This window comes from Cervus canadensis, chromosome 7 (genome assembly GCF_019320065.1).
Source record: "Cervus canadensis isolate Bull #8, Minnesota chromosome 7, ASM1932006v1, whole genome shotgun sequence".
Lineage (NCBI taxonomy): Eukaryota > Metazoa > Chordata > Mammalia > Artiodactyla > Cervidae > Cervus > Cervus canadensis.
The window spans coordinates 41,390,940-41,411,685 of NC_057392.1; the positions used below are offsets into that span (position 1 = coordinate 41,390,940).

The window sequence follows — 20,746 nt, forward strand, 5'->3', positions numbered from 1 at the left end:
CAGGGAGTTTTACATTACCTATATATTTATTCTTTAGGTCACACTCCAACAAAAATGTCAGCATTTCTTCAGTAAAAGTTTCATCGATTATCTATTTCTACTACACTGTAATAGAAATCACCATGAAATTTTAAGAGATACAAAACTGGCCTTATTTAGGCAACCTCTTTATTTCAGTGAGTAAAATTCCTTGATATCAGTAATTTTCACACAGTAAGAAAGGTGACAAAGAAAAAAGCCAGAGGCATTAATTTCATAAACTTGACTACATATATACTTAGCTACAACTCTGTATAACATTTCTGCATGTATGTCATTTCTGTAACAGGATTTCATTTCATTTAAAACAGCAACACAACAAAAAATCCTTTTCCTATAGAGAAGTTGACAAACAATTATGAAACTACTTTTACTTTCTCAGCTTCACATCCCACTACTAGCCCCATAACTCCCTATTTTACATATCTGAAATCATGAAATACCTGTATCTCCTCTACATAGACTATGCTGTTTTACTCCAACAAACTTTTCAAACATCCTGTACTTCTAACTTGACACATACCTACTCTGCACTACATATCAAAATAGCTCTTCTTTGGGCTTCAAAACCCTGAATAACCATCACCTCTCCTATGTAATTCATCTGCTGACCCCTCTGGATAATTTATTACTTTCCTCCATACTATTTCTGTTCCTAATACAAATAAGTGTCATTCCATGTATCATTTTGCAGTATATTTCTCTCCTGTCCTTCTTCAAATTCAGGTAGACAGATTTTACACTTTGTACCTAAAACACTATACAATGCAGGCAAATTGAAGTAAGTTTTACAATCTGAAGAGAATAAGTGGTTGGAAAGAAAACAGACTTCATAGCTGAAGAATCTATGTTTGAAAATGGTTCCCATGATTACTAACTATACAACACCGGGCAAATTCTTTAATCACACAAGACTTCCATTTTTCCAATGATGAAACTAACAAAATATAATATTAGCTACCTAGCAGTACTGCATGATGTTTAAATGAGAAAAATGCATTTTAAAAGCACTTTATAAATCATAAAATTTTAAGAAAAAATTGCATTTTTATTTATGATTTAAGACATTATGTAATTCCAGTTAACCAAATGAATATCTCTAAGAATTTGAATTTGATTAAATTACATATAAGGTGTATTTATCTATCTACTATTTTAAAATAATTATTTTGGTAAATGTTTAATAAAGTATTAGTAAAATGGTGTTAATTTTTTGTGTTTGCTTAAAGTTAATGAGGTAAAAAGATAGAAGATAATTAGCATATGCTGTCATTACTTTTTAAATTTATCCCTCTACACTACAGTATGTACCCACTATAGTTGGAGGCCTCTATTTTATTAATCTTTTCTACCTAGCATAACAATTTCACTAAGTAGTCCACAAAGTGTAGAAAATAATAAGAGGGGGAGCAAGGTTTCTGGAATAGCAGTGCAAGGAGTTCAGATCTTCTCCTCAGCAAAGCAAAATGATAAAATGCTTAGCCAACAACTGTGTGAAGTATATGGAAATTGTTCTAAGGGCACACAGCAAGTAAGAAACAAATCTTGGTAAGAACTGTAAGAATCTATTGCATTTTAACAAAGACCTGCGCCTTTACCCCGCCATCCTATCTCCAGGTATGGGAAGCTCTATTCAGCACTCTCTCTGCGCAAGAGCTGAACGTGACTGAGCCACTGAACCACCCAGCACTCTATTCCAGACAGCACCTTCTCCTCTCAGCTCCTAGCCAAGGACTGCGGTCTCACCCCAGGGGGGACAAGCTGCATCCCAAGTTGCAAAAGATTTATCCTAGCCAAGAGAACTGTCTCTTCCTTCCCCGACTCAGTCCCCACAAGTAAGTAAGAGAAGCCCTACTCCAAGCATAGTAGGCTGGAGCCCTCAACAGTCTCATCCTCAATTTGCTCACGGGAACAGCTCCCATGCTGGGAGGGCCAACTTGTGAAGACTAGGGGGTGCCATTGCTATTGCCCCTCTTTCGGTGCCTTCTCATACAGTAAGGGTGTGACTCTGGGAAAAGTGAGTCCTCATCCAGTTCTAGGGTGGGAGCACAGGGGTTCTGTCCAGGAAGAAAGGCAGGCTATGTGCTCTATTGCAAGACGTTAACTATTTGCAATACAGAGGAATAACTCTAGCCTATAATTGTTGCCTAAAACCAATGGAAATCTTTGTTGCTGTTCAGTTGCCCAGTCGTTGTCTGATTCTTTGTGACCCCATGGACTACAGCACACCAGGCCTCCCTGCCTCTCACCATCTCCTGAAATTTACCCAAGTCCGTGTCCATTGTATCAGTGATGCCATCCAGCCATCTTTCTCTGATGCCCTCTTCTCCTTCTGCCCTCAATCTTTCCCCTTCATGGATCACTGCCTTGTCGTGGCAAAGGGGCTTGCATAACTCAATGAAGCTATGAGTCATGCCATGTAGGGCCACCCAAGATGGATAGGTCATAACAGAGTTCTGACAAAACGTGAGCCACTGGAGGAAGGAATGGCAAACCACCCCAGCATATCTGCTGTGAGAGCCTCATGAACTGTACAAAAGGAGGTCTTTGTAGATAGCAATTAAGAGGAGGCTGGTAGGCTCAGGACATAAACAAGGCAAGGCACCATAAGTTTAATAGAAAGAACCAAGGGAAAACATAGTCACGAAGAACCTACTTGGAATTACAGTCATCTCTGTAAGTTGGTAAGGATGTGCACAGCTGCTAGCCGAGCAGGATGTGGGACAAACCTGAAGCATCCCCTGAGGTGCACACAGATACATCGACATGCAGCAGAAGTACCACTGCCACAAGTGGCTTACAAACAACCTCTGACCATACACTTGAGGAAACAATAAGCCACTCTGAGCCAACAGCAACTCCTAGGAAGTAAAATCACATTCATCCTGGCAGTGAAAAAGATTGTGAGTGTCCAAGGCTATAGCCTCCCAGGAGCAATGAGAGGGGAAATTCCGATCTATCAGTCCCTGGTTCAACATGTGGCAAATAAATAATGAACTTCCTAAACTATGACAACAGCATTCAAGCCAACCACACATCCAATGGTAAAAGATAAAAATATAACTGGCGAATGAGACTTGAAACACAGCCTTTGACCAATATATGACATTTAAAAGAGGAATGATCTCTAATCAATAACCTTAGCTTCTACTTGAAAGATTAGGGGAAAAAAAAGGGCAAAATAAATCCATAGGAAGGAAATAATGAAGACTAGAACAACAATAAATACTTTGGAGAACAGAAAGCCAATTAAAAAAATTAATGAAACCAAAAGTTGGTTCATTGGGGGAAAAAAAAAGAAAATCAACAAAATTGACAGGCCTTTAGCTGACTGACCAAGAAACAAAAAAGAAAGAAGACTCAAATTATCAAAACCAGGAATGAAAGCAGAGACATCACAGCCGACCTTACAGAAACAAAAATAATTTTAAGGGAAAAGTATCAACTTCATGTCAATAAATAAGACAATTTAGATGAAATGAAAAAATCACCAAAATGGACAAAAGAAGAAATGAAAAATCTAAGTACGCTTATTACAAGTAAAGTAACTGAATTAGTAATTTTAAATTTACCACAATGAGTCATCCGTTGTAAATGGCTTCACTGGAGAAATCTGCCAAACCTTCAAAGAAGAAATAATACCAATTCTTCACGAAATTTTTCAAAAAAATAGAAGAGGAAAACACCTCCTAACTTATTCTATGAGGCCAGTATTACCCTGATACCAAAACCAGACAAAGTCATCATGAACCGGGAAAAGAAAGAAAGATGGCTAAAGAATATGAATAAAGATGCAAAAATTCAGAGAAAGCACTCTATCCCAAAACAGAAGAATACACATTCTTCTCAAGTGCACATGGGATATTCTCCAGAATAGGTCATATATTAGGCCATAAGACAAATCTCAGTAAGTTTTAAAAGACTAAAATCATACAAAGCATCTTCTCTAACCACAATGAAATAAAAACCAGAAATCAAAAAATTCAAAACGTGTGGAAATTATAGCACACTATTATAACAAACTGTTACAGCAAACTTTTAGCACACTGTTAACAACCAAACAGGCCAAAGAGAAAATAAAGCAACACATCTTTAAACAAGAACAATTAGAAAACACTTAAGAGATAAATGAAAACAAAAAGAAAATATCCCAAAACTCAATGGAGGCAGCAAAGCAGTACTCAGGAATAAACAGAGAGAAGATCTTAAATCAATAACATAACTTTATACCCTAAAGAACAAGAAAACGAAGAGAAACTAAACCTAAAGCTACCAGAAGAAAGAAAATAATAAAGATTAAACCAGAAACAGGTAGCTCAGTGGTAAAAGAATCTGCCTGCCAATGCTAAGAGACACAGGTTTGATCCCCGGATTGGGAAGATCCCCTAGAGGTATGGAAATGGTAACCTACTCCAGTATTCTTGCCTGGAAAATCCCACGGACAGAGAAGCCTGGAGGACTACAGTCCACTGGGTTGCAAAGAGTCGGACATGACTGAGCGCACACATAAAATAAGAGAACAGAAAAAAACAACAGGTTCAAGGAAACCAAAAGTTGGTTCTTTGAAAAGATCAACAAAATTGACAAACTTTTAGCTACACTGACAAAGAAAAAAGAGAGAAGACACAAAAAACTAAATCAGAAATGAAAGTAAGGATATTACTGTTGACCTTACAGATACAAGGACTGTAAGAGAATACAATGAACAAACTGTACAGCAACAAATTAGATAATGTAGATGAAACTGATAAATTACTAGAAACATACCAATCACTAAACTGACTGAAGATGAAATACAAAATCTCAACAAACTTATTTAACAAGAAGAGATTCAATCAGTGATCAAAAACTTCCCCAAAAGTAAAGGCCAGCGCTGGATGGTTTCAATGGTAAATTCTAACAAACATTTTAAGAAGAATTAAGAATAATCCTCTCAAAAGCTCTTCCAAAAATATAGAAAAGAAAAAAACGGCAAAGTGTTTAGGTTAATTCCTATCATACAGTAAGCACCATATAAGTTTGGGCTATTATTACTATTTACTATTATTACTATTATTATTGGACTTCCCCGGTGACACACTGGTGAAGAATCTGCCTGCAAAGCAGGAGATGCATGTTTGAGTCTGGAATCAGGATGATCCCTTGGAGAAGGAAATGGCAGCCCACTCCAGTATTCTTGCCTGGGAAATCTCATGGACAGAGGAGCGTGGAGGGCTACAGTACATGGGATCACAAAGAGTCAGACACAACTGAATGAGCACATATACACTATTATTATCACACAGCAAAAGGCTATTTACTTCTAAAAGGTCTCCAAAGTAGACATTATATAATCTCCCCTTGCTCAACAATCATTACTAAGATATGCTGCTTCTAGTGCAAAACTGTAAAGCAATAATACACAAACTATGGAGACAGACTGTGGAGCTGACTCCTAATTTTGCCACTCTGTGGCTGTATGAGTCTTAGGTCATACAGCTTACTTAACTCTGCCTAAATTTCTTCTTCTATAAAACAGGAATAGTAACAGTATACCCATTCTTTACTGGGTTGCAGTTAAGAGTGAAGTGAGGTATGAAGTATGTGCAAAAGGGCTTAGAGAAATGTCTGGACACACAGCAAGTGCAATATGTATTTGCTATTACTTAAGTAATTTGTAAAATAGTAAGCTAATCTGTTGATTATACACCATGTGCTATGATAAGCACTTATATTACATTTTTTTCCTTACAAAATCCCTACTATACAGATGACAAGGGTTGAAAAGGGCTTTCAAAGGTAACACTGCCTGTCGTACTGCTATGAAGTGGTGGAAATAGGATGCAAACCCAAGTATTTCTGGATACAAAGCCAGAGCTCTTCACTTTTCGTAAAGGATTTACCTCAACCATTTTCTCTCCAGGGCTAGTGACAAACAGGCAAAATCAAACACACCATTCTTCTCCCTGATCCCAGAGGAAGTTGCACAAACCTCCCTTTCTGAACACTGCCCATGCACAGTTACTAACAACAGCAAAGTTGATATGAGGAATAATATCAACTGGACATCCTTGCTATTTATAAACTGTCTCTCATACAAAAAGAAAGAGAGTCTTATTTAAGGAAGATAGCTTTAATTACTCCATAATCAAACTATGATGAACCACAGGTAAAACAATTTTATATAAGAAATATTTTTTATGAAATATTTTTATAAATAATTTTATGAGAAATATTTTTTAAAGAAAACTATTACTTGATTTAAATAAAATCTAAGTCTCTTGTAAAAACAAAAACTGGTTTCCATACTCCTGCAGGATCCCAGGCTTCTACAAACATGAGCTGCAACTCAGAGAAGGCAGTCAGTTGTTCTCATACCCCAGTTTCAATCAGGAACAGCTTTGCTTTTTATCTGTTCTACCTGTAGAACAGAGGTTTTTCATAAATTTCATTTAGGAGGGAAAGGTTTCTACTGCTGAATATTGACACTAAGAAACATTATTCTCTAAGATACTTGGAATTCACAAAAGTATTATAAACCCAGAGTTTCAAAACATTGAAAAAATGTTCCTCTCTGATCAAGGAGAAAATACTATTTATTCTGAACTAAATCAGAGTCAATAAAATCTATTGGGTAACTTGGAGTATAATAACTGACTACATGATGCTCCAATTACTAAATACTAATAATTCCAACCAGAAGACTATGACTGAGACTAATCTGGTCACATCGCTAGTCCCTGTCCTGACTTAATTCCTCCTTCTAGTTACATTGGCTACTCTTTTCCACAACTATAGGCTAAAAGTATATTATGTTTAACTCCCAAAGACAGCTTTTAAAATGGCAGGGTGGCACAAAGTGAGAAGGTCACCAAGATGGCTATTCCTATAACCATTCAGTCAAACTGTGGTCAATGGAAATATCTGTCAAACATTACAGCCATCCTACCTGAACTTTACCCAGAGCTGGAAAGTGCTTATGGACAAAAATTATGATAAGGCCTTTGGGTAGCTTAACTATATTCTCAAAATAAAAATAACAATAGGGGACGAGTTAAGATTATTATGTAATACAAAAACTCAGTGGAATATTATATAACCAATAACTAAAAATATTATGAGGCAACAAGGAAAAGCTTTTGAGATTCAGAAGTAATCAACAGAGAGACACCAACAGACACCAGAGTTAAAAAGGGAAAATACATTTGAGGGGTTGCCAGACAGGTAAGTCTTTGGGTGTTACCACAAAAGGTTTGTTCGAAAGATTTGTTCTTCCCTTTCTGCTCTTTATATTTGTAAGAATTAAATGAGTTAGTATTTGTAAAGCACTAAAAACATGTCAGTGCCTGACATATAGGGAAAGCAATATATATATATATAAGAATTATATATATAATTCTTTTCAATTATGGTTTATTAACAGGATATTGAATGTAGTTCCCTGAGCTATACAATAGGACCTTGCTGATTATTCAGGGAAAGCTATATAAATTAAGCAATCAAAAGATGTTCAAGGGGTTTCATAGGGAGGCCTGTGCAAATGAATCCCCACGCAATTCAGTGGTTCATGGAACAAATAATCCTGACCTTTATTTATTTTCCTCTATGGGGTATTATAATGTCTAGCATCTAATAACAAAACCCATAGGGATGCAAAATTCCATTATAATAGTGCTGTGAACATAATAGATGCTCCATAATTTTATTTGGGAAAGGGCAGGAAAAAGAAATGACATATCAAAACAGATAAGATCAAAGACATAACAGGCAGCTTGTAGGTTAAAAAAAAAAGGTAGCATGAACCAAGTAAAGGGCTTAGGAAATAAAAGAGCTCAAATACTTATGAGGGCTTATAGTCCCTAAGATAAGCAAATGTATCATTTAAACTTAGGGAAAAAAAATTCAGAAAACACCTAAGAAATGAGAGTCACTAAAGGGCCAATTTGCTAATTATGGTTGTTAAAACCTTAGCTATCACACACACACACACACACACACACACACACACACGCAACAATTACATATCTGTAGGTATGTACATCACAATCCTGGCTTAATACACAGGTACTTTCCCATATTACAGGCTCTGTCATGGAAAAAAAAAAGAATTTCTAAGGAAATAATCTAAATAAAATTCAATGGAAAATGACTAAATGGTACACTAGGAAATATGCGAAGTAAAAAAGAACTGGCTAGAAATCAAGAAGTATTATGGATCTAAGGAATTTGGGAAGTATATGCACGGTATGTGGGCTTCCCTGGTAGCTCAGACAGTAGAGAATCTGCCTTCAATGCAGGAGACCTGGGCTGGATTCCCGGAAGATCCCCTGGGGAAGGGAATAGCTACCCACTCCAGTATTCTTGCCTGGAGAATTCCATGGACAGAGGAGCCTGATGGGCTACGGTCCATAGAGTCTCAAATGACTGAGTGACTCAAACACACATGCACACACACACACGGAAGGGTCCAAAATATAAAATGAACTTATTCAAAGTGATGTTAATTTAGCCAAAGAGTTTAAGTGCTTATTACTCGTCCTCCCTCTTCACCCATACCAGTGAAGGAAGAATGTAAAGAAAAGACTGAATCTGGAAAGAAGGAACAGTGAATAGACAGAAAGAAAAAGACCACGGTAAAACTGAAGAAAATGATTTTCTATGCTTCCAACTCCAGTGAGTGTAAGGTATTAGTCACTGTATCTTTCAAAGAGAAAATCCAAGGGTAAGAGGCTAAGGGGAATTCAAAGCAGGAGATCTTTCTTTATTCTTTGCTTTTACAGAATTAAATGTGATAATAAATAGTGATCACTTACAAGAAGCTCTGTAATATTACATCTTTTCCAACTTTTTAATGTAATCTATCCCTAGAATAGGTTAAACTTGCTTCCTAATGTTTAAGTCTCATTCTGGTCCAAAGTCCTCCCACTTCCCATTCCCCTCCAATACTTCCAACTGACATCATTTCCAAATCATCACTTCCATCACTTCCAACATGACAATACTTCCAAATTGACATCATTTTCCTCCCTCCAATAAACATGTTAACTATCACAGGCTCCGGGAGCCTACAAGAAACATAAAAGTTTTTGAAATATAGAACTTTAGAACTAAAGAAGAAAATTCTTAAAAATTAGTCCCCTCCATCATTTCATTAGGGTTTTCCCTGGTGGCTCAGTGGTAAAGAATCCATCTGCCAATGCAGGAGACACGGGCTCGACGCCTGAGTCTGGAAGATCCCCTGGAGAAGAATCACTCCAGCATTCTTGCCTGGGAAATCCCACGGACAGAGGAGTTGACAGGCTCCTGTCACAGTCCTGTGACAGTCCATGGGGTCACAAAAGAGTCAGACACGACTTAATGAAATGATATCGTTGTTTAATCAAGTCACTAACATTTTCCTGATATAACTAATGATATTCAATAATCATATTGTGAAGTTAGAAACACTAGGACATGTGTTTTGGAATTCTTCCATTCAATAAACAAAGCTGTCTTGATGGGAGGACGGGATACAAACTTTTTCTAGAAGAATATCAAGCCCATCACAATATTCAGTAAACACGTTCTAAAGACCTACCTTTTCACCACTTGAGTAGAAGAAATAACGCAATCGGACTATGTTACAGTGATCTAGCTTTCTCATGATCTGGAGCTCTCGGTTCTGAAAAGGAAACACATGAAAATATTTTTAAGGGCTACCTGCACATATTGACTAAGATGCTTCTGAAATAACATTAAGCACTTCAAAGAGCAGGCTACAGATATGTTACTAAAAAGTAACATCCATATGTTACTAAAAGGTATCACCAGTCTGACCATTGTTCTACAGTAAGATAAATACAGAAATCGAAAATAAGTGTTCAGAAACTTTTACTGCAATTTGAAAGAACAATTTTACATCCATGAATCTTACAGTTAAAAGTAGGGCCTATATTTTCCTAAGTTTCACTTTTCTCATAATTCATTTTTATTGTATTGTATAAAAATACAAGTCTTCAATAAACTGAAAAATTTTAAAACTGGTACCTCACTACAAATAGCTTGAGAAGGACTGGTTTATGTATGCAAGAGATATTTGAAATGAGTTATTATTACTATAATTTTTTTCAACTATAATAATAATTAACTTCTCACCAAGCAAATGAATATGGGTGCAAAGAAAACTCTCACATGCTCTGTTTTCCAAATGCAGTGAAAAATCTGAGTTAGCCCTATTTAGAAGTGCTCAGTTGCTAGAGTTAAAATATGATATACTAGAAGGTGTACAGTCCTGAAAATTTATAGATCACACAAATAATTTTTCCTTAGGGGAGTTTCAAAGTTATGCTTCAAGAAAATAAAACATTAAACAATATGACAACTTCCCAACACTGCAATATAAATTTTGCAGTAATAAATCTGAGGAGTACATATTAATATATACATACAAATAAAGAAGTTAAATTCCAAGAATATACTTAACTGTCAGAAATTCAGTTAATAAAGTCCAAAATATCTATTAACATAGAAAAAGAATACCAAAATACTTGCTAAATGGACAGAAATATAAAATTTCTGTTAAAAATGACTTAGAAGAGCTATAATCATAAAGTACATACCTGGGAATTTGGAAGGTAAATGCTACTATGTTCAGAAAACAAGACCAAAATAAAGGGGTTGGGATGTTTTATCGACAAAAGGCCTAATAAGCAGAACTGTCTTAGAGCAGAGTGGGCTCCAGTTCTTAGAAGATGACAGCACAAATAAACAAACATTCCTCTTCCCCAGAAATTTTCAATAAACTCCATGATGGTTCTAGCATGCTCTCTAAAAGGAAAGAGGGAACTTAAGATGACTCTCCTTCTGACTCTTTAAACCGAGTACAAGAGCTGGGCTTATGTATACAGTGATATTTAAAATCCTTTTCATAAAATATCAATCTTTCATTCCATTACTTGTTAAGTTTATAGCTGAAGCAATAAACAGGAAACTCAAGACAGTACAGTATACTCACTTTAACAAGGATGATACCTAGTATCAGACTCTGAGTTCTATTACAGACGACACAGAAAATTTTACAAATTTCAAAACTGTCCATTTTTTATTCCAAATTGAAGCTGTTTTTTGAAGTATGTCTATACTCTGTCAATTCACATCTAGGTAGCTAGTTTTGTGGGAGAACTGCTAGTAAGTTAAGACTCCTCTCAGATATTAAGATTTTTTTTTTTAACATCGACGGCTATATTAAAATAAGCTATTTTTCTAGACCCATTAACCAAGGTAACAGAGAAGTATTAAATTTCCATGTAACTTATGGAAATTTATGGAATTTATGTAAAGACTATGCACATAGGGCTTCTCCGGCGGTTAAGCAGTAAACAATCTGCCTGCAATGCAGGAGATGTGGGTTCCATCCCCGGGTTGGGAAGATCCCCTGGTGGAGGGCACAGCACAGCAACCCAATAGAGTATTTTTGCCTGGAGAATCCCATGGATGGAGAAGCCTGGTGGGCTACAGTCCAAAGGGTTGCAGGTAATTAGACACGACTGAAGTGACTGAGTGTGTACACAGATACTACGCATATGATCTTTTATTAAAAAGAATATAAGTGAAGAAAGTATATGGACTCAAATATTTATCTACCCTTACTTCCTGTTCATATTCTACTATTTTTGAAAGGAGGCTTAAATTTTCTCATTTTAAAATTCTCTAAAAGATCCAAACGATAAATTTCACAGAGCAATTTTTAAAGTATTAATCAAGCCAACATTAGACAAAGCTTATGCCTGAGATACATTTAATATACAACTATCCCAAGCCTAACTTTTTACTGAGTCATTCTTTGTTAGTGCATGAATGACATACTAATTCTACAGAAAAAAAAAGTTGTTATTCTACAAATATAGTGTACCTCTTCTGTGCCAAGCATCATTTGCAATATTAAGGATCTGGCAATGAATAAGAATAACAAAGTTCTTAACCTCATGAAACTTTCAACCTATGGAAGACAGTTCAGTTCACTTCAGTCGCTCAGTTGTGTCCAACTCTTTGCGACCCCATGGACTGCAGCACACCAGGCCTCCCTGTCTATCATCAACTCCTGTAGTTTACTCAAACTCATGTCCATTGAGTTGGTGATGCCATCCAATCATCTCATCCTCTGTCATCCCCTTCTCCTCCTGCCTTCAATCTTTCCCAGCATTAGGGTCTTTTCAAATGAGTCAGTTCTTTGCATCAGGTGGACAAAGTATTGGAGTTTTCAGCTTCAGCATCAGTCCTTCAATGAATATTCAGGACTGATTTCCTTTAGGATGGACTGGTTGGCTCTTCTTGCAGTCCAAGAGACTCTCACAAGTCTTCTCCAACACCACAGTTCAAAAGCATCAATTCTCCGGCACTCAGCTTTCTTTATAGTCCAACTCTCACATCCATACATGACTACTGGAAAAACCATGGCTTTGAACAGATGGACCTTTGCTGGCAAAGTAATGTCTCTGCTTTTTAATATGCTGTCTAGGTTGGTCATAGCTTTTCTTTCAAGGAGCAAGCGTCTTTTAATTTCAAGGCTTCAGTCACCATCTGAGGTGATTTTGGAGCCCAAAAAAATAAAGTCTCTTACTGTTTCCACTGTTTCCCCATCTATTTGCCATGAGGTGATGGGACCAGAGGCCAGAGAGGAATAAACAATATATTTTCAGATCATAATAGAAAGAAGGGGCTATTATTTTAGATAGGGAAGTCAGAGCAGATCTCACAAAGAAAGTTAAGATCTAAGGGCAAATCTGAATCCTATGAGGATGAGAACCATGTGAGGCTAAACGGGGAAAGCACTACAGTTACAGAGAACTTCAAATACAAATGCCCAGAGGTGGGCTTGAAAGTGAAAGTTGTTTAGTCGTGTTCGACTCTCTGCGACCCCTGGACTATAAAGTCCATGGAATTTTCTAGGCCAGAATACTGGAGTGGGTAGCCTTTCCCTTCTCCAGGGGCTCTTCCCAACCCAGGTATTGAACCTAAGTCTCCTGCATTGCAGGCAGATTCTTTACCAGCTGAGCCACAAAGGAAGACCAGAAGAGGACTTGGCATATTCAAAAACAGCTAGAAGAATAATGTGATTGCATCACTGAGTAAAGGAAAAGGCAGGAAACAAGTACAGAGAGACAGGCAGGAGGGTATGTCATATTAACTCTGATGAAACTGAATTCTAAACTAAATCAAAGGAAAGCCAAGGAGGCCAAGCAAATGATATAATCTGATTTACCTTTTTAAATGATCATTTTAAAACTAAAAATAAATGTGGGGGAGGAGGTGAATCACAAGTTGTTTTTTGTTTGAACATGGATCAAGATTTCTGTTTGAAATCCTAATATCAGACATCCAAGTAAAAATACTGAGGCTCAAGGTAGAAGTCTGGGCTGGAAATCTGTGTCTAGGAGATATTTGTATAAAGGGGACTCAAAGCACGAGGACCTAATAACATCACCTAGGGAAGAAGTTTAGACAAATACACACACACACACACACACACACACACACACACTCATATTATCTGTATCTCTCTACCAACCTATCTATCCATCTATCCATCCATCCATAGGTATGAAAAGGAGTATATCAAGTGGAGCAATCGATAAAGTAGGATAAAAAACAAGAGAGGTTACCTTACAGGCCAAGTGAAGTAAGTTTTCAGAAAAAGGCACTGACCGTTTATAGCAAAAGCTGCTGAATAAGAAATTAAGATGAAAACATAGGACAAATGAATATGGCAAATGAAGGATGTTAGTGACTCTTACAAGTGTGATTTCAGTGGTGATAAAAGTCTGACTAGAGTGAATTACACTGGGATTGGGAGGGAGACACAGGGAAATAATTAAAAAGTCAGAAGGTTCAAAAAGAAATGAGATTTTCAGCTCTGGCAGAATGAACAGATCAGCAAATTCGCTCCCCAAAACACATATAAAAAGAACTGTACTGTAGATAACAATCATTTCAGGGCTCTGGAAACCAACCAAAAGCAACAACAAATCAAGAAGCGTTTATTCAAGAAACATAGCTAAGATATTAGAGTTAAGACAGTGGGGGCCAGTGACCGTCTTGCTAGCGACCTCCCCTCTCAATCACCTCTCAGCTCAGCCACAGCTCTGCTACCCTAAGAATGCAACACCAGGTGGGGAAAATGACAGAGTGGCAGAATATTAAGAAATACAAAGGGAGATCTTGGAAATGAAAGAGGCTAAATAAACTCTCTACATACCCCCATGCTGATTTACAGGCTGTGCACACATGGGAGACCCAAGAGGGCCTTGGAGAAAAGTAAAAGCTGAGGCTGATGTAAAAAGTGCCTGCATGTCAAATGTATTTCCCAACCCATGAACAGAATCATCTAAGAAATGATGGAAGCTTTATAAATTCAAAATATTTAAAAACAATTTCTAACCAGTAAGTGGCTGGCCACCTAGCAATGCAGACAGAGAGTCCAATCCTAAGAAATCAGGCTAAAAAATGAAAACTTGAATAAACATTTAATACAGAATTCAGCAGTTTCAAACTGGCAGAAAAAGAGCCTAGATCAGATCCAGGTAAATTGAAAAAAAAGGAAAAGAAAGAAAACTCCCAAAAACACAAGTTTCAGGAGGATAAAAAAAAAAGTTAACAGAACCCAGAGTTCTACAATATATTATCTAAAACTTTTCACTGTCTAAAAAAATTGTGAGATGTGCAAACAATAGACCTACACTCAGGTTAATAAAGAAAAGGAGCCAACAGAAATTGACTCTGGGTGGACACAGCCATTGGATTTAGCAGACAAGAATAAACAACTGCTATTATGTTCAAAGAACGTTAAGCTTCTCAACACTTGCCTTGACAGTGAGTTTTTAGATTTGACACCAAAAGCAAAGGCAACAAAAACAAAAGTAAGCAAGTGGGACTACCTCAAATTTAAAAAACCTCTGCAGAGCAAAGGAAATCATCAATAAAATGAAAAGACAACCTATGGAATGGGACAAAACATTTGCAAATCATGTATTAGATAAGGGGTTAATATCCAAAATATAAAGAACTCATACAACTTAATATAAAAACCTTCAAATAATCTAATTTAAAAATGGGTAAAGGACTTGAACAGCTATTTTTCCAAAAAAGACATACAGATGGCCAACAAGTACATGAAAAGATGGCTTAACATCACTAATTATCAGGGAATGCAAATCAAAACCCCACCTGTTAGAATGGATATTATCAAAAAGGGGCAAGAAATAACCAATGCTGGTGAGAATGTACAGAAACAGAACCTTGGAAACCTATACTGGTGCAGCCTCTATAGAAAAATAACAGTAACTGGTGGGTGTACTATTAGTAGAAATGTACACTGATGCAACCACTATGGAAAACAGTATGGAAATTTCTCAAACTACTAAAAATAGAACTATCATAGGATCCAGCAATTCCATTTCTGGGTATATATCCAAAGAAAATGAAGTGACTAACTCACAGAGAGACCTGTATTCCCATGTGAACTGCAGTTATTATTTACAATAGCCAAGACATGGAAACAATCTAAGCGTCCATCAACAATTGAGTGGATGAAGAAAACACAGTGTGTGTGCGCGCACATATGTATGAGAGAGAGACACACACAGAGGATTATGCCCCAATGAGAAAGGATACCATGCCACTTGCAGCAACATGGATGGATTTTGAGGGCATCATGCTAAGTGAAATAAGTCATACAGAGAAAGACAAATATTGTATGATAACAATTAAATGTGGAATCTAAAAAAGCCCAACTCATATAAACAGACTAGAAAGGTGGCTACCAGAGGCTGGAGATTGGGAAAAAGGGGGAGGTGATCAAAGAATATAAACTTCAAATTATAACAGAAACAAGTTCTGAGAATTTCAAACACAGTATGATGACTATAGTTAATAATACTGTACTGTATATCTGAAAGTTGCTGAAACAGTAGACCTTAAATGTTCTTACTACAAAAAAGTAATAATAGTTACAAGCTGTGATATGTTAGCAGATGCTATGATGGTAATCATTTTGTAATACACAACTGCATGAAATAAAAATGTTGAACATTAAAGTTACACAATATTATACATCAATTATATCTCAATAAAGCTGAAAAAAATTAATATATACTAAATACATATGTTCAAAGAATTAAAGGAAATTGTATTTTAAAATTAAAGAAAAATACGATGACAACCTCAGGACAAGTAGAAAATTTCAGTAAAGAAATATTAACATTTAAAACCTGGAAATACTAGAGCTGAAAAGTGTAATAACAGAAGTAAAGGATTCACTATGGGCTCATGATCAGATTTAAGATGGCATTTTAAAATATCACACCCACCGAACAATCTAGAAATACGTATAAAGTTAATCAAAAAAACTTACCAAAAAATGTATACAGGCAATATCATCAAAGAGGAAAAATAAAAGAAAATATGTTTGAAGAAGTAATTGCTGGTAAGTTACCAAATTCGATGAAAAGCACTAATCTACTGAACCATAAAGCTTAATGAACTCCCAACAGGATAAATACAAAAAGATTCACGCTGAGGAACACCCCTTTTGAACTGAAACCACAAAGGAAAAATAATGAAAGCAATAACAAAAAAATGATTCGTCATACACATGGGGAAAACAATATAATTAACAGCAGACTAATCATCAGCTCAACAGAGGAAAAAAGCCGTAAAATTTAAAAAATTCAGAATGCAGAAAGAAAAAAAAAATCTGTCAACCAAGAATGCTATATACAGAAAAATTACTCTTCAAATAGGAAAAGATTTTTTCTTTTTAAAAAGACACCAGAAGGTATTTCAAATACACAAAAACAAACAGGACCACTAGAAATGGTAAATATAAATGGGAAAATAGAAAAGATCATATGTTTTCTCATTTCATCAAAGACACAAACTGTATAACACAATTATGATAACTGTGTTATTAGGCTTATAACAGAAACATGACAATAATAGCAGGAAGGAGAGAGGAGAAAATGAAGCTATATTGGAAAAAAAGCTGCTATATTATACTGGAATTAAGTCAGTAACTAACCTGAAGCAGACTGTAACACATTGAAATGTACATTGTAATTTCTAAAGCAGCCACTAAGAAAATAATTATTTTAATATTAAAAATCAACACTGGACCTAAAATGGTACACTAAAAAACGTGTTCAACACAAAAGGAGGCAATAAATGAGAATGGAGGAACAGGAACGACGTGAGAGGACTTCCCTGGTGGTGCAGTGGGTAAGAATCTCCCTGCCATGCAGGGAGAAGCCACTGCAACACGAAGCCCTTGCACAAAGAGTAGCCCTGCTTGCTGCAACCAGAGAAAGTCCACCCAGAGCAACAAAGACCCAGCACAGCCAAGCATAAATAAATGAATAATTAAAAAAAAAAAAATGAGAGATACAGAAAACAAAAAGCAACATGACAGGGGCAATTTCAATCAAATGAAAAACTATATAAAATATGATTAAGCATATAATCAAAGGCAGGTTGTCAGACTAGATAAAAAGAAGCAAGCTCCAACTATATTCTTTTGGTAACAGGCATGCTTTATATTCAGATTCAAAGACAACAGCTTGAGCATAAAAATATGGGAAAAAAATATACCATGCAAACAGCAACAAATGAGATCTGGAATGGCAATGTTATAAGGAGACAGTAATTTTTAAGAGAGCTAGAAATATTCCCATTTCTTACAAGATAAAGCCTAAATCACTTCATAATCCAATCCCTCTTTATCAACTCAATCTTTTCCTCCATTCAAGGCCAATGTGGTAACTAGACCCTACTTCTCACTCTTTGAATGTATCATTTCATTCCCAATTCTAAGCCACTCATCACACTTAGCGTGACTGGAATGTCTCTACCCTCCCTCCCTCCTACACACATTCTACCCATCCTTTAAGTTCCTATTAAACTCCCATCTCTTTCACAAGGCCATCTCCAGCTGCCCCCACTCACACTAATCTTTTCCAACATCTAAATTACTTAGCACCTAAGAATTATTTTGGTATTTATTATATATACTCTCTTGGCTTTGTTTTACTTTACAACTATAGTTCATTACTATTATACAACATACTGCTTTTCAAAAAGTAGCTTATGAAAATCAGATATTATATGATTGGAAACACACACACAACTTGCCCAACCAGCTTACTCTAAGTGCCTGTAGAGCAAAATATGAATTTTGTCTCTATTAATACATCACCCACCGGGCTCTCAAAGCCTGGCCAAATTCACCTTATTTTCTAGACAGTGGAGCAGCTAGGGCTTCGTCTCTCACCTCTTTTCAGCTATCTCAATTATCTCTTCCAGTGTCAGGGCTTCAAGGCTGATGACTCCCAATGTTGTACTGCCAGAGCAGATCATCTCTCCTGTGTACTCCAAAATCTTTGAGCCAACTGCCTACTTGACAACTCCTCTAATGCACATCTTAATGTGACCCAGCATAAGCAGTATCCCTCATCTTCCTTAAACCCGTTCAACCCACAGGCTTCAGGTCTTGGTATTGACAACTCTACCGTTCCAGCTGTGCAGGCCAAAAATTCTGAAGTCTTGATTCCTCTTTCTCTCTGACCTCACCTTCAATCTGTAAAGAAATACTGTTGACTTCACCTACAAAATATATTCAAGATCACAACAATTGTATTCTGAAGCATTTAACAGAAACGGAAATTTATGTTTACACAAAAACTCTGCAGCTGAATGTTCACAGTTTTATTCAATAGCTACCAGATGTCTTTCAATAGGTGAATGGATAAACAAATTACGGTAAATCCATACGATGGAATACCAGTTAGTAATTAAAAAAAAGAGAACTAACCATTGACACATGCAACAGCTTTGGTGAATCTACAGAGAATTACGCTGAGCAAATAAAGCCAATCTCAAAAGGTTACATACTGTATATGGTTTCATTTATACAGCACTCTTGAAATAACATTAAAGAAATGGGGAATGGGTCACTGATTGTTGCAAGGGGTTAAACTGGAGGTTAGGAGTGGAGAGATGGTGGGAGAGAAATGAGTATGGTTACAAAAGGGCAAAGAAGGGTGCTTGGTGGAACTGTTCCATATCTTGACGTCGGTAGTAAATACACAAACCTACACATATAATAAAATTAGGTAGAATTAAATACACACACACACACACACACACACACAAAGTAGTATAAGAAAACATGGAGACTGTGAAAAGACTGGTGGATCACACTAATGTCAATAATCCTGGTTGATACTGTACTATAGTTTTGCAAGATGTTATCAACTGAGGAAAACTGGGGGGAAAGTACAGTATTAGTAATAATTCTATGGTTATCTACAACTATCTCAATATAAAAACTATGTGTGTATGTGTATGAATGTAAGTGTACCTCCAGGATTTGATCATTTCTCAACACCTCCCTAGTGCAAGTCTATTGGAGTCTTTGGCTTAAATTACTAAATAACTTCCTAAATGGTCTTTCAACTTCCTGTTACTTTCCATATGCTCAACAAAGTAGGCAGAGGATCTTATATTCTAAAATGTAAGGCAGGAGATTTCCCTGGTGGTCTAGTGGTTTATCTTTTTTCAAAAAAAAATTTTTTCTTTTATTTTTACTAGTTGGAGGCTAATTACTTTACAATATTGTAGTGGGTTTTGTCATACATTGACATGGATCAACCATGGATTTACATGTATTCCCCATCCCGATCCCCCCTCCCACCTCCCTATCCACCCGATTCCTCTGGGTCTTCCCAGTGCACCAGGCCCAAGCACTTGTCTCATGCATCCAGCCTGGGCTGGTGATTGTTTCACCATAGATAATATACATGTTTCGATGCTGTTCTCTCGAAACATCCCACCCTCGCCTTCTCCCACAGAGTCCAAAAGTCTGTTCTGTACATCTGTGTCTCTTTTTCTGTTTTGCATATAGGGTTGTCGTTACCATCTTTCTAAATTCCATATATATGTATTAGTATACTGTAATATTCTTTATCTTTCTGGCTTTACTTCACTCTGTATAATGGGCTCCAGTTTCATCCATCTCATTAGAACTGATTCAAATGAATTCTTTTTAATGGCTGAGTAATATTCCATGGTGTATATGTACCACAGCTTCCTTATCCATTCATCTGCTGATGGGCATCTAGGTTGCTTCCATGTCCTGGCTATTATAAACAGTGCTGCAATGAACATTGGGGTGCATGTGTCTCTTTCTGATCTGGTTTCCTCAGTGTGTATGCCCAGAAGTGGGATTGCTGGGTCATATGGCAGTTCTATTTCCAGTTTTTTAAGAAATCTCCACACTGTTTTCCATAGCAGCTGTACTAGTTTGCATTCCCACCAACAGTGTAAGACGGTTCCCTTTTCTCCACACCCTCTCCAACATTTATTGCTTGTAGACTTTTGGATAGCAGCCATCCTGACTGGCGTGTAATGGTACCTCATTGTGGTTTTGATTTGCATTTCTCTGATAATGAGTGATGTTGAGCATCTTTTCATGTGTTTGTTAGCCATCTGTATGTCTTCTTTGGAGAAATGTCTGTTTAGTTCTTTGGCCCATTTTTTGATTGGGTCATTTATTTTTCTGGAATTGAGCTGCAGGAGTTGCTTGTATATTTTTGAGATTAATCCTTTGTCTGTTGTCAGAATGGCTATACTACCCAAAGCAATCTATAGATTCAATGCAATCCCTATCAAGCTACCAACAGTATTTTTCACAGAACTAGAA

The 20,746-nt window shown here is 36.6% G+C and overlaps 1 protein-coding gene across 5 annotated transcripts in view; it reads right to left on the reverse strand.

Annotated features, from left to right (window-relative positions):
• The window catches only part of GSK3B (glycogen synthase kinase 3 beta), a 206,182-nt gene that overhangs the window by 87,832 nt on the left and 97,604 nt on the right, over positions 1-20,746 (reverse strand). For all 5 annotated transcript variants that reach the window (XR_006270564.1, XM_043475009.1, XM_043475007.1 and 2 more), the window contains exon 3: positions 9,596-9,679. Coding sequence is in view for 4 of the 5 variants with exons in the window: in XM_043475009.1 (XP_043330944.1) it covers positions 9,596-9,679 (84 nt within the window). In the remaining variant the exon portion in view is untranslated. The remainder of the gene's footprint in view (positions 1-9,595; positions 9,680-20,746) is intronic.